The sequence below is a fragment of the Scyliorhinus torazame genome, chromosome 3, assembly GCF_047496885.1.
Source record: "Scyliorhinus torazame isolate Kashiwa2021f chromosome 3, sScyTor2.1, whole genome shotgun sequence".
NCBI lineage: Eukaryota > Metazoa > Chordata > Chondrichthyes > Carcharhiniformes > Scyliorhinidae > Scyliorhinus > Scyliorhinus torazame.
This window is the reverse complement of record NC_092709.1, coordinates 111705356-111717691: the sequence shown is the minus strand read 5'-3', so window position 1 is coordinate 111717691 and position 12336 is coordinate 111705356. Positions and strand designations below refer to the sequence as shown.

General features: G+C 46.4%; 1 protein-coding gene across 2 annotated transcripts in view; it reads right to left on the bottom strand.

Moving 5' to 3' along the window:
- The window catches only part of otud4 (OTU deubiquitinase 4), a 189761-nt gene that overhangs the window by 93749 nt on the left and 83676 nt on the right, over positions 1-12336 (bottom strand). For both annotated transcript variants that reach the window (XM_072496128.1, XM_072496129.1), the window contains 2 exons: positions 9868-9949; positions 2702-2852 (listed from right to left, as the gene is read on the bottom strand). In XM_072496128.1, the coding sequence (XP_072352229.1) occupies positions 2702-2852; positions 9868-9949 (233 nt within the window). The remainder of the gene's footprint in view (positions 1-2701; positions 2853-9867; positions 9950-12336) is intronic.

Here is a 12336-nt window from a genome sequence, read left to right as displayed (position 1 = left end):
CTACTTTGTCCCTGTTTTTTTTAAAAAGCTTGTGAAATATTATTTGGAGCAGAGACCAGTTACTAGTGGTGACCTGCAGGGATCAGTGTTCAGCTTTTCGCCTCTCCCAGGAGATTAAATGGCTCCAAACAAGTTTGCCGTCAGAGCTGAGGCGTTCAAGGCAGCCGACCCTGACCTATACAAGAAATCCAGGTACTACCTCCGCAAAGCAATCCGAGATGCCAAAAGAGAATATCAAACCAAGATGGAGTCAGACAGACTCTTCGGCGGTTGTGGCAAGGACTAAACAACATAATGGGCTACAAAGCGAAGCCGAGCAGTATCTCTGGCAGCAGCGCACCCCTCCCCGGTAAACTCAATGCATTCTAAGCTCGGTTCGAGCAGGTAACCAATAATCCACTGTCGAGTGCCCCAGCAGCCCATAATTCACCTATACCCACCATCACAGCTTCCGAAGTCAGATTGGCCTTCCTGAAAGTGAACCCTCAGAAGGCGACGCAACAGGGCGGGATCCCTGGTCGTGCACTCAGCCTGCGCGGAACAGCTGGCAGAGGTATTCGCAGACATCTTTAACCTGTCCCTACTCCACTCCGAGGTCCCCATCTGCTTCAAGAAGACCACATGACTACCGTGCGGTGGCCCTGACTTCAGTCGTAATGAAGTGCTTCAAGAGGTTGATCATGAAGCGCATCACCTCCATACTCCCAGAACGCCTTGATCCACTGCAATTCGCATATCATTGCAACCGGTCCACATCAGACGCCATTTCCCTGGCCCTACATTCATCCCTAGAGCATCTCGAAAACAAGGACTCCTACATCAGACTCCTATTTATTGACTACAGCTCCGCCTTCAACACCATAATCCCAGCCAAGCTCATATCAAAGCTCCAAAACCTAGGACTTGGCTCTCCACTCTGCAACTGGATCTTCGATTTTCTGACCAACAGACCACAATCAGTAAGAATGAACAACAACACCTCCTCCACAATAGTCCTCAACACCGGCGCCCGGCAAGGCTGCGTACTTAGCCCCCTACTCTACTCCCTGTACACACACGACTGCGTGGCAAAACTTGGTTCCAACTCCATCTACAAGTTTGCTGACGATACGACCATAGTGGGCCATTTCTCGAATAACGACGAGTCAGAATACATGAGGGAGGTAGAGAACTTAGTGGAGTGCTGTAGCGACAACAACCTCTCCCTCAATGCCAGCAAAACTAAAGAGCTGGTAGTTGACTTCAGGAAGCAAAGTACTGTACACACCCCTGTCAGCATCAACGGGGCCGAGGTGGAGATGGTTAGCAGTTTCAAATTCCTAGGGGTGCACCTCTCCAAAAATCTGTCCTGGTCCACCCACGTCAACGCTACCACCAAGAAAGCACAACAGCGCCTATACTTCCTCAGGAAACTAAGGAAATTCGGCATGTCCACATTAACCCTTACCAACGTTTACAGATGCACCATGGAAAGCATCCTATCGGGCTGCATCACAGCCTGGTATGGCAACTGCTCGGCCCAGGATCGCAAGAAACTTCAGAGAGTCGTGAACACCGCCCAGTCCATCACACGAACCTGCCTCCCATCCATTGACTCCATCTATACCTCCCGCTGCCTGGAAGCGGGCAGCATAATCAAAGATCCCTCCCACCTGGCTTACTCACTCTTCCAACTTCTTCCATCGGGCAGGAGATACAGAAGTCTGAGAACACGCACAAACAGACTCAAAAACAGTTTCCTCCCCACTGTCACCAGACTCCGAAATGACTCTCTTATGGACTGACCTCATTAACACTACACCCTGTATGCTTCATCCGATGCCAGTGCTTATGTAGTTACATTGTATATCCTGTGTTGCCCTATTATGTATTTTCTTTTATTCCCTTTTCTTCCCATGTACTTAAGGATCTGTTGAGCTGCTTGCAGAAAAATACTTTTCACTGTACGTTGGTACACGTGACAATAAACAAATCCAATCCAATCATCCATTAGGCATCACAACTATTTGGGATAGGCTAGATGGTCTAGTAGGTCTTTTCCTGCACTGAATAATAGACAAACAAGATTTGATATGTTTATTTCATTCCAGAAACACTGGCAATACCCCAAGGGAAGCTACACGTTGGCAGTGCACACAAGTGGGCGCGTGAATGAGAGAGCAGCAGTGTGTGACAAAGTGAGAGAGAGGCAGAGAGAAAAAAAAGAGACAGACACCATCAGCTATTTCTTTTTTTTAAATTTAGAGTAGCCAATTATTTTTCTTTTCCAATTAAGGGGCAATTTAGCATGGCCAATTCACCTAACCAGCACAATTTTGGGTTGTGGGGATGAAACCCACGCAGACATGAGGAGAATGTGCAAACTCCACATGGACAGTGGCCCAGGGCCGGGATTCGAACCCGGGCCCTCAGCGCCACAGTCCCAGTGCTAACCACTGTGCCAACCATCAGCTATTTTCCTACCGTCTCGATTCAATGCCTTCATTGGAGCTAACAGAGTGCCATTAAGAATATTGGTTTCCATTCAAAAATCTGCAGATGCAGGCCTTGATATTGATTTTACTCTGCTATCAGGTTTTGGTAAAATTTCCAGGTATCGCCTATCTGATGGTGTCCCTTTTTTCACTGCCCCTTGAATCTTTTCCTTGTTTAAAAATTCTGGATTTGTCCTGTAAAATCTGTATTCAATTTGATTGCTTACCCAAACATTACTATTTCAGTATCAGAATCGGAATCTTCACTGGCATTGAGGTGTTGTCCATTTACTTCGCTGTTTTCATCCAGCACTGCAGGCATTACTGCAGCAACATCAACCTTGAATACATTCTGGTAAAGCATTTCATAAAGAATGGCTGCAAAATAAAAGAAAGTTCAAGTTTACATTTTTATATGCACTGGCCCTGAAACTTCTGGGCTGGGAGCACAGTGATATTTCTACGTTTAAGTACTCCAGTGATGACTCCGGGGTTACCCCGAATCCCCACAACTTCAGTTTAACCCATTTTCTTTTATACGAGAACCTCCCCAGTATAACAAATATACAGCATTTAAATGTTAACTGCACTGAATTGTAGCAGCCAATGTGCACAATACAGCCGGATTCTGATTAAATCGGAACTACTTGGAATTCACGCAGATTCAATGATGATCAGTTCTTATGTAAATACTGCCTGAAGTTTGAATTCAAGTTTTTCCCCAAATTCATACAATTGATGAGGCAGGTGACATCTGAGGCAAAGGTGCTGATTTCAAATGGCTACCATGGCTGAAATCTAAACTCAGAACCATTTTCCATTCCTCCCCAGAGATGCTCCAACTAGTCTGCCACTGGCGTGTATGTTAGCATAACTATTAGGGTGGAGGGATTGTTTTATCTTGTTATGAGCAAGAAGATAGATTGTGTAAATTAAGTGTGGGTGAACAACTTGGAAGTAGAGCACAATAAGACAAAATCCAACTAAAGAGGGAAAATATACCCAAAAGCTAGAACACTAGGATAAGGGCTGATAATAAAAGTTTCAGGATTGAGCTTGTTGAGATAAAGTAGAAGGAGAAATTGCCATAGGAACGAGACAGTAAGAGGGAGGTTGGTTAGCTCAATTGGCTAGACAGCTAGTTTGTGATGCAGACCGATGCCAACAGAGCAGGTTCAATTCCTGAACCGGCTGAGGTTAATTTTCATTTACAAGAGCCCGCCTCCATCTGCCCTAATTGGAATTCGGAACCTTTAGCCATCCCAGTACATTTTCAATATTAACTGCCCAGTAATAAAATAGCAAATTAGGTAAGGCTAAACCACCCGGTTGTCTCTCTCTCTCTCTCTCTCTCTGCGAGTAGAAATGCCCAATGAATCCTCGGGGTCTTGCTTGCCCAAATGAAGGGAGCCATCACCTTGTTGACCCGAGCAAAGAACGATTTGGGGAGAAAAATGGGGAGACACTGAAAAAGGGCATTTGTTTTAACCGTTTGAACCCTGCTCGCCAAGGACACCGAGTCCGTGATATAAAGAAGCAAATCATCTGCATGCAAGGACACCCTATGCTCCGTCCCTTCCACTTTAACCCCTCTCCACTCCCTAGAAGATCTTAATGCTATGGCCAGTGGTTCGATCACCAAAGCAAACAAAAGTGGAGAGAATGGACAACCCTGCCTCGTACCCCTATTCAACTTAAACTAGCCTGAGCTCAAGTAGTTTGTGCGAATATTGGCAGTGGGAGTCCTGTATGAATCCAAAATATAAACTTTGGCCCGAAACAAAACCTCCCAAAAATCTCAAATAGGCACCCCCACTCGACCCTATCAAATACTTTTTTGGCGTCCACTTAAAACATAAGAACATAAGAACTAGGAGCAGGAGTAGGCCATCTGGCCCCTCGAGCCTGCTCCGCCATTCAATGAGATCATGGCTGATCTTTTGTGGATTCAGCTCCACTTTCCGGCCCGAACACCATAACCCTTAATCCCTTTATTCTTCAAAAAACTATCTATCTTTATCTTAAAAACATTTAATGAAGGAGCCTCTACTGCTTCACTGGGCAAGGAATTCCATAGATTCACAACCCTTTGGGTGAAGAAGTTCCTCCTAAACTCAGTCCTAAATCTACTTCCCCTTATTTTGAGGCTATGCCCCCTAGTTCTGCTTTCACCCGCCAGTGGAAACAACCTGCCCGCATCTATCCTATCGATTCCCTTCATAATTTTATATGTTTCTATAAGATCCCCCCTCATCCTTCTAAATTCCAACGAGTACAGTCCCAGTCTACTCAACCTCTCCTCGTAATCCAACCCCTTCAGCTCTGGGATTAACCTAGTGAATCTCCTCTGCACACCCTCCAGTGCCAGTACATCCTTCTCAAGTAAGGAGACCAAAACTGAACACAATACTCCAGGTGTGGCCTCACTAACACCTTATACAATTGCAGCATAACCTCCCTAGTCTTAAACTCCATCCCTCTAGCAATAAAGGACAAAATTCCATTTGCCTTCTTAATCACCTGTTGCACCTGAAAACCAACTTTCTGCGACTCATGCACGAGCACACCCAGGTCTCTCTGCACAGCAGCATGTTTTAATATTTTATCATTTAAATAATAATCGCTTTTGCCGTTATTCTTACCAAAATGGATAACCTCACATTTGTCAACATTGTATTCCATCTGCCGGACCCTAGCCTGTCCAAATCCCTCTGCAGACTTCCAGTATCCTCTGCACTTTTTGCTTTACCGCTTATCTTAGTGTCGTCTGCAAACTTGGACACATTGCCCTTGGTCCCCAACTCCAAATCATCTATGTAAATTGTGAACAGTTGTGGGCCCAACACTGACAATCACCTCTGGTTCGGGCACTGGAAAGGGGGAAAGAACAATATTTAAAAATCAACATATATTGACCGACATCTGCCGAACCTTGACAAAACCTATGTGTTCTTCCGAAATCAGCCCTGAAAGGCAGGGTTCCAACCGCATTGCTAACATTTAAGCCAGTAATTTGGCATCACCATTCAACAGCCAGATAGGCCGATACCACCTACATTCTGCAAGGTCCTTATCCTTGGTCAAAATCAGGGAAATAGAGGACTGTGCCAATGGAACCAGCAATACCCTTCGGGACAGGAAATCATTAAACATGTCCAAAAACAGTGGGATCAACTGCCCCGGAAATTTCTCAAAAGAATTTGATTGGAAACCCATCCAGGCCCGCAACTTTACCAGACTACATTAAGCCAATACATTTCATAACCTCCTCAGGTCCCAATGGGGATTCCAGCTCCTCCCTTCTCTCCCTTTCCACCACTGGGAAGGACAACCCTTCCAGGAACTTCATTATGGGGCTCCGATTTGAACAGACTTCGATAAAAGGCTTCAAACGTAGCATTAACCTTCGATGGGGCGGAAACCAACCTGCAAATCTACAAATTGAAAATCCTTCTACATCCCTGCAATCTGATTTTATAAAGACATTCTTACTGTATGAAAGTCGCCATAGTTGCAGAAGACCATAGGAAATAAGGCCAATTCCACCCCCCCACGTGTTTGCATGTGTACTAGCATACCACAAGGTTCAACTTTGGAGCCACTTCTGTTCATATCAATGATTTGAATATAGACCTAGAGGGAATAATATTGAAATTTGAAGATTCTACCAAATTAGTGTTTACTTTTACAAAACCAAATAGGCTGCAACAGGATACTGATAAGATTTAGCGAAACTGGTGGGTGGAATTCAATGTTAGTGATGCATGGTATAATTTTGGTAAAAAATTGGAGTGATTGCCCTCTGATCGGAGGAGTTTTGTGGAACATGGTAAAGTAAATTCATCAAAATTGGTAAAGCCCCCAAAAAACCTAATTGAATTTGCATCTAGGCATTTGTCAGGGCTGGGAACAGGCAAAGCCTGTGCGGAATATAAGGAAAGTAGGAAGGAGGAAGGAACTTAAGCAAGGAGTCAGGAGGGCTAAAAGGGGTCACGAAAAGCCATTGGTAAATAGGGTTAAGGAAAACTCCACGGCTTTTTCCACGTACATAAAAAGAGGGTAGCCAGGGAAAGGGTTGTCCCACTGAAGGACAGGGGAGGGAATCTATGTGTGGAGCCAGAGGAAATGGGCGAGGTACTAAATGAATACTTTGGATCAGTATTCACCAAAGAGAAGGAATTGGTGGATGTTGAGTCTGGAGAAGGGTGTGTAGATAGCCTGGGTCACATTGAGATCCAAAAAGACGAGGTGTTGGGCGTCTTGAAAAATATTACGGTGGATAAGTCCCCAGGGCCTCATGGGCTCTACCCCAGAATACTGAAGGAGGCAAGAGGGGAAATTGCTGAGGCCTTGACAGAAATATTTGGATCCTCACTGTCTTCAGGTGATGTCCCGGAGGACTGGAAAATAGCCAATGTTGTTCCTTTGTTTAAGAAGGGTAGCAAGGATAATCCAGGCAACTACAGGCCGGTGAGCCTTACGCAAGTGGTAGGGAAATTACTGGAGAGAATTCTTCGAGACAGGATCGACTCCCATTTGGAAGCAAGTGGTTGTATTAACGAGAGGCAGTACGGTCTTGTGAAGGGGAGGACGTGTCTCAATAACTTGATAATAGTTTTTCAAGGAGGTCACAAAGATGATTGATGCAGGTAGGGCAGTGGATGTTGTCTATATGGACTTCAGTAAGGCCTTTGACAAGGTCCCTCATGGCAGACTGGTACAAAAGGTGAAGTCACACGGGATCAGAGGTGAGCTGGCAAGATGGATACCGAACTGGCTAGGTCATAGAAGGCAGAGAGTAGCAATGGAAGGCTGCTTTTCTGATTGGAGGACTGTGACTAGTGGTGTTCCGCAAGGATCAGTGCTGGGACCTTTGCTGTTCGTAGTATATATAAATGATTTGGAGGAAAATGTTACTGGTCTAATTAGTAAGTTTGCGGACGACACAAAGGTTGGTGGAATTGCGGATAGCGATGAGGACTGTCAGAGGCTACAGCAGAATTTAGATCGTTTGGAAACTTGGGCGGAGAGATGGCAGATGGAGTTTAATCCGGACAAATGTGAGGTACGCGATTCTCTGAAATGGAGACAAAGTCCCGACGCCGGAGTGAAAACCGGAGTGTTTCACTCCGGCGTCGGAGTCCGCTCCCAGCCCCCTATTCTCCCGCCCCCGGGGGGCTAGGAGTGGCATTGCGAAAAAGCGGCATCGCGTAAATGACGTCACCCGCGCATGCGCGGTTGCCGTCCTCTCCGAGGCCGCCCCGCAAGAAGATGGTGGATGGATCTTGCGGGGAGGCGGAGGAAAGGAGGTCTCCCTTTAGAGAGGCCGGTCCACCGATCGGTGGGCACCAATCACGGGCCAGACCCCATCGGAGGCCCCCCGGTGCAGGAACCCCCCCCCCCCACAGGCCGCCCCCCAGCGTTCCTGCGCAGTTACCGCCGGCAGCGACCAGGTGTGGCCGGCGCCGGCGAGAACCTGTCGTGTTGGGGTGGCCCATCCGGGCCGGAGAATCGCCGCTCGCCTTTTGCAAACGGTGAGCGGCGATTCTCCGAGCAGCCAGGCATGATTCTCGCAGCGCTGGTTACATCCTATTCATGTATTTGTCAAGATGCCCCTTAAACGTCACTATCGTCCCTGCTTCCACCACCTCCTCCGGCAGTGAGTTCCAGGCACCCACTACCCTCTGTGTAAAAAAAACTTACCTCGTACATCTCCTCTAAACCTTGCCTCTTGCACCTTAAACCTATGCCCCCTAGTAATTGACCCCTCTAACCTGGGAAAAAGCCTCTGACTATCCACTCTGTCTATGCCCCTCATAATTTTGTAGACCTCTATCAGGTCGCCCATCAACCTCCGTCGTTCCAGTGAGAACAAACCAAATTTATTCAACCTCTCCTCATAGCTAATGCCCTCCATACCAGGCAACATCCTGGTAAATCTCTTCTGCACCCTCTCTCAAGCCTCCACATCCTCCTGGTAGTGTGGCGAATTGAATTAGAATTGAACACTACACTGGAACGACGGAGGTGGTGGAAGCAGGGACGATAGTGACGTTTAAGGGGCATCTTGACAAATACATGAATAGGATGGGAATAGAGGGGTACGGACCCCGGAAATGTAGAAGATTTTAGTATAGACGGGCAGCATGGTCGGCGCTGGCTTGGAGGGCCGAAGGGCCTGTTCCTGTGCTGCACTTTTCTTTGTTCTTTGTTCTTTGAATTCTAGGTTTTATCTCAAGACCCATTGAACATAAAAGCCAACAGGTAATAATGAGCCTTTTTAAAACCTTAAGATATCAGCGACAATACTCCGTTGCATTGGGCTCTGTACTATAGAAGGATACTGAGACTTTAGCGAGGGCAAATGTATTAGGAGGCTGGCTGATAGAAGGAAAGACTAATATGATGGAAGGCTTAAGGAATCTGTCGTTTGACTTTAGAACAATAAAAATTATGGGGCAATATGACAGAAGTGTTTAAAAATTATGGAAGGATGGAATAGGGTAGATAGCAACTTTTTTTACAAAGCATACAAGACATCAAAATTCGCTGCCAACATTAGTTGATGGGGGCAGAAACTATGTAAACTTACAACATTAATATCAGATAACTGAATGGGAAAAAAGTGTTGTAGGAATATGGGAGCAAAGCAGATAAACCAGTTTAGGGTTATTTGTTTTCATGGTGGGTGAATACTAACATGGATTAATTGGCCTCAATATTCTCCTTCCAAGTTTTAACTTCTACATGTTGAGGGGCGGCACGGTGGTGTAGTGGTTAGCATTGCTGCGTCATGGCGCTGAGGGCCCGGGTTTGATCCCGGCCATGGGTCACTGTTTGTGTGGAGTTTACACAATTCTCCCCGTGTCTGTGTGGGTCTCACCCCCACAACCCAAAGTTGTGCAGGGTAGGTGGATTGGCCACGCTAAATTGCCCTTTAATTGGATTTTTTTCTTCTTCTAAAACTTCTAGATGTTGCTTTGTACATGCATGGTGGTCTTGAAATAGAGTCATCATAAATGATGTACTCTGCAACGAGTCCTATAATTCAGATAACAGCTACTGCTTCCTCATTCAGTAAGAGTACACAATTGTTTTCTTTAACTTCCACATTGACATCCAGCGTTTATTTGAAAGTGAAAGCAGTTCTCCAAGCAACATAACTAAATGGAAAAACGCATGGCATCCAAGTAATCAAGGGGCAAAATAGAAGTTTGCATCCAGACATTCAGTTGGAGGAAGGTATGTATTTGCATGAATTAAACATTCTTTTAATTTGTTTTTTAAAAAACACAGAATTTTTTTGTTTTCAAGAATGTATGATTGGAAGTCTTGAATAGTTAGTTCCAAATTATAGACAACAAAACTTGCAAATTAAAATCAGAGTACTTACATTGGCAAAGGGCTGCAGCATCCACAAACGTTCTAGGATAGACACTGTCATAATGATTTCCATTTGAAAAGCACAACAAGACCTAAATGCATGTCAAGAGAAGAAATTGTTCCATTAGCCTTATTATCATCATCACTGGACATCAGTTGGTTGCTAATCTACATCAAATTTCCGAGCCTGGGTGAAATCCCACCTCCCGTCAATTAATGCTCTGGATAGTGCAAAATGGCTGCTGGGCTACCAAGACTGGCAGGGCAAAGATCCTGCAGTTGGTTACAAAATAAAAAACATGCAATCTTTAAATTTGGGAAACTAAAATGGGACAAGTTACGTTTAAGGCTGTTCCTACAGTTGCGAACACAACCCACAGAATTCGTATGGTGCAGGAGGAGGCATTGGCCTGTCGTGCGAGCACTGGGTCATTGAATTAGCATTATGTCTTTGAGCCATTCTCCTGTGTTTTCCCCATAACACTGCACATTATTTGAATAGAAACAATCATCTAATGCCCTCTTGAATGCCTGATTGAACCTGCCTCCACCACACTTCAAGGCAGTGCATTCCAGACCCAAACCACTCGTTGTGTGAAAATGTTAGTCTCACATCATATTAGTTTCGTTTGCAAATGACTAAATCTGTGCCCTTTGATTCTTGATCCTGTTACAAGCGGGAACAATTTCTCCCCATCTACTCTGTCCAGCCCCTCGATTTTGAGCATCTCTATCAAATCTCCTCCAGCCTTCTTCTCTTCAATGTGAACAGTCCCAATCTCTCCAATCTATCTTCATAGATGAAGTTTCTCATCCCTGGAACCATGGGCGGCTAAGTGCCGACGCCAGCTTAAAAACGGGAGTGTTTTATTCTGGCGTCGGCGCCCGTTCCAAGACCCGATTCTCCGGGCCAGTGGGGTAGCACGGCGCTGGAGCGGCCCACGGCGCTCTAGCTGCCGATCCCTGCATGAACCCGGCGCCCTGGGTCCGCGCATGCACAGTTGGCCCGGCGCCAGATGGCGCAGTGGCCTTCTTCCCCGTGCCGGCCCCCGACGGCAAATGGCGCAGGGCTACAGGAGCCAGCGCGGAGGAAAGGAGGCCCCCACCGACAGAGAGGCCAACCCGTCAATCGGTGGGCTCCGATCGCGGGCTAGGCCACTACGGAGGGCCCCCCCCCCCCCCCCGGGGTTGGACCCCCCCTCCCCCCCCCCACAGGCTGCCCCCGGACCCTTCAACGCCAAGATACCCCGGCTCAGAGGATGTTAGAACGGCACCGGCGGGACTCGGCTTTTTGTTGACGACCGCTCGGCCTATCCAGGCCGGAGAATCGGCGCGCCGGCCCGTGCCAGAGAGTCGCCGCATACCCCGACCAGCGCCACGGCGGCCCCGGTGGCGCCGATTCTCCGCAGAGCGGAGAACTCCGCCCCATATTTGTAAACCCCCTCTGCACTCTTTCCAATGCATTAACAGCTTTCCTACAGTGTGGCACCCAGAACTGTACACAATACTCCAGCTGACGTCTAGCTGGTGTCCTAAACAAGTTCAGCAAAGCCTCCTTGTTCTTGTACTTTTATGCCCCTACTAATAAAGCCTAGGATACTGTATGCTCTACTAACTGCTCTCTCCACCTGTCCTGCCATCTTCAATGACTTATGCACATGTACACCCAGGTCACTCTGCTCCTGACAAATATCATTTCAGGAACCTTTTATTTGAATTCTAATTTCCAGCCACAATCAAAATTGGTCATTCATTTCAGGACTGCTTCAGTGATGTGCCTATTCTCTTGAGCAGCAACAGATCGATTCTCAGGCCAGGCTCTGTTGTGAGCAACACTTCCACTGAGCAGCCCTTCCCCCAACCCTTCATACCACCTCCTGTCCCTTTCCCCCTGAAGTCACCTCAGACAGCCTCATTGGCAATACTGGTGTGGACATTAGGAAAACAGGCCTAAAATTACTTCATTTAGGATGTGCATATCGTTTAAATTAAAAAAGCCTGCAAGTCAGATTTATAACTTTCACACGCATTTGGGGGTGGATTAACAGAAAACACTTGTCAGTGAACCATTTCTAGAGTTTCCTCTTAAAATGACAGAGTTCAGACCAAGTTCAGAAACATTCTGGTATGGAACCTAGCAATGTCAAAATATTTAGGTCATCACCTCGGGCAACTTACAAAGTTCTTCGACCACCAACAACAATTTGCATTTAGATATCCCTTTTAATGCAGAAAAATGCCCCAAAGCATTTGCAGGAGTGTTCTCAAACAAAATTTGACACAGAACCACATAGAAAATTTAGAGCAGATGACCACAAGGTTGGTTTTAAGGAGAATCTTGAACGGAGGAAATTGAGGCAGAGGGGGTTTGTGAAGGGAATTCCAGATCCAGGGATTAAAAAGCTGAAGGTAAATCTGTCAACAGTGGTGCATGATGGGCAGCACGGTTAGCATTGCTGGTCCCAGGTTCGATCCCGGC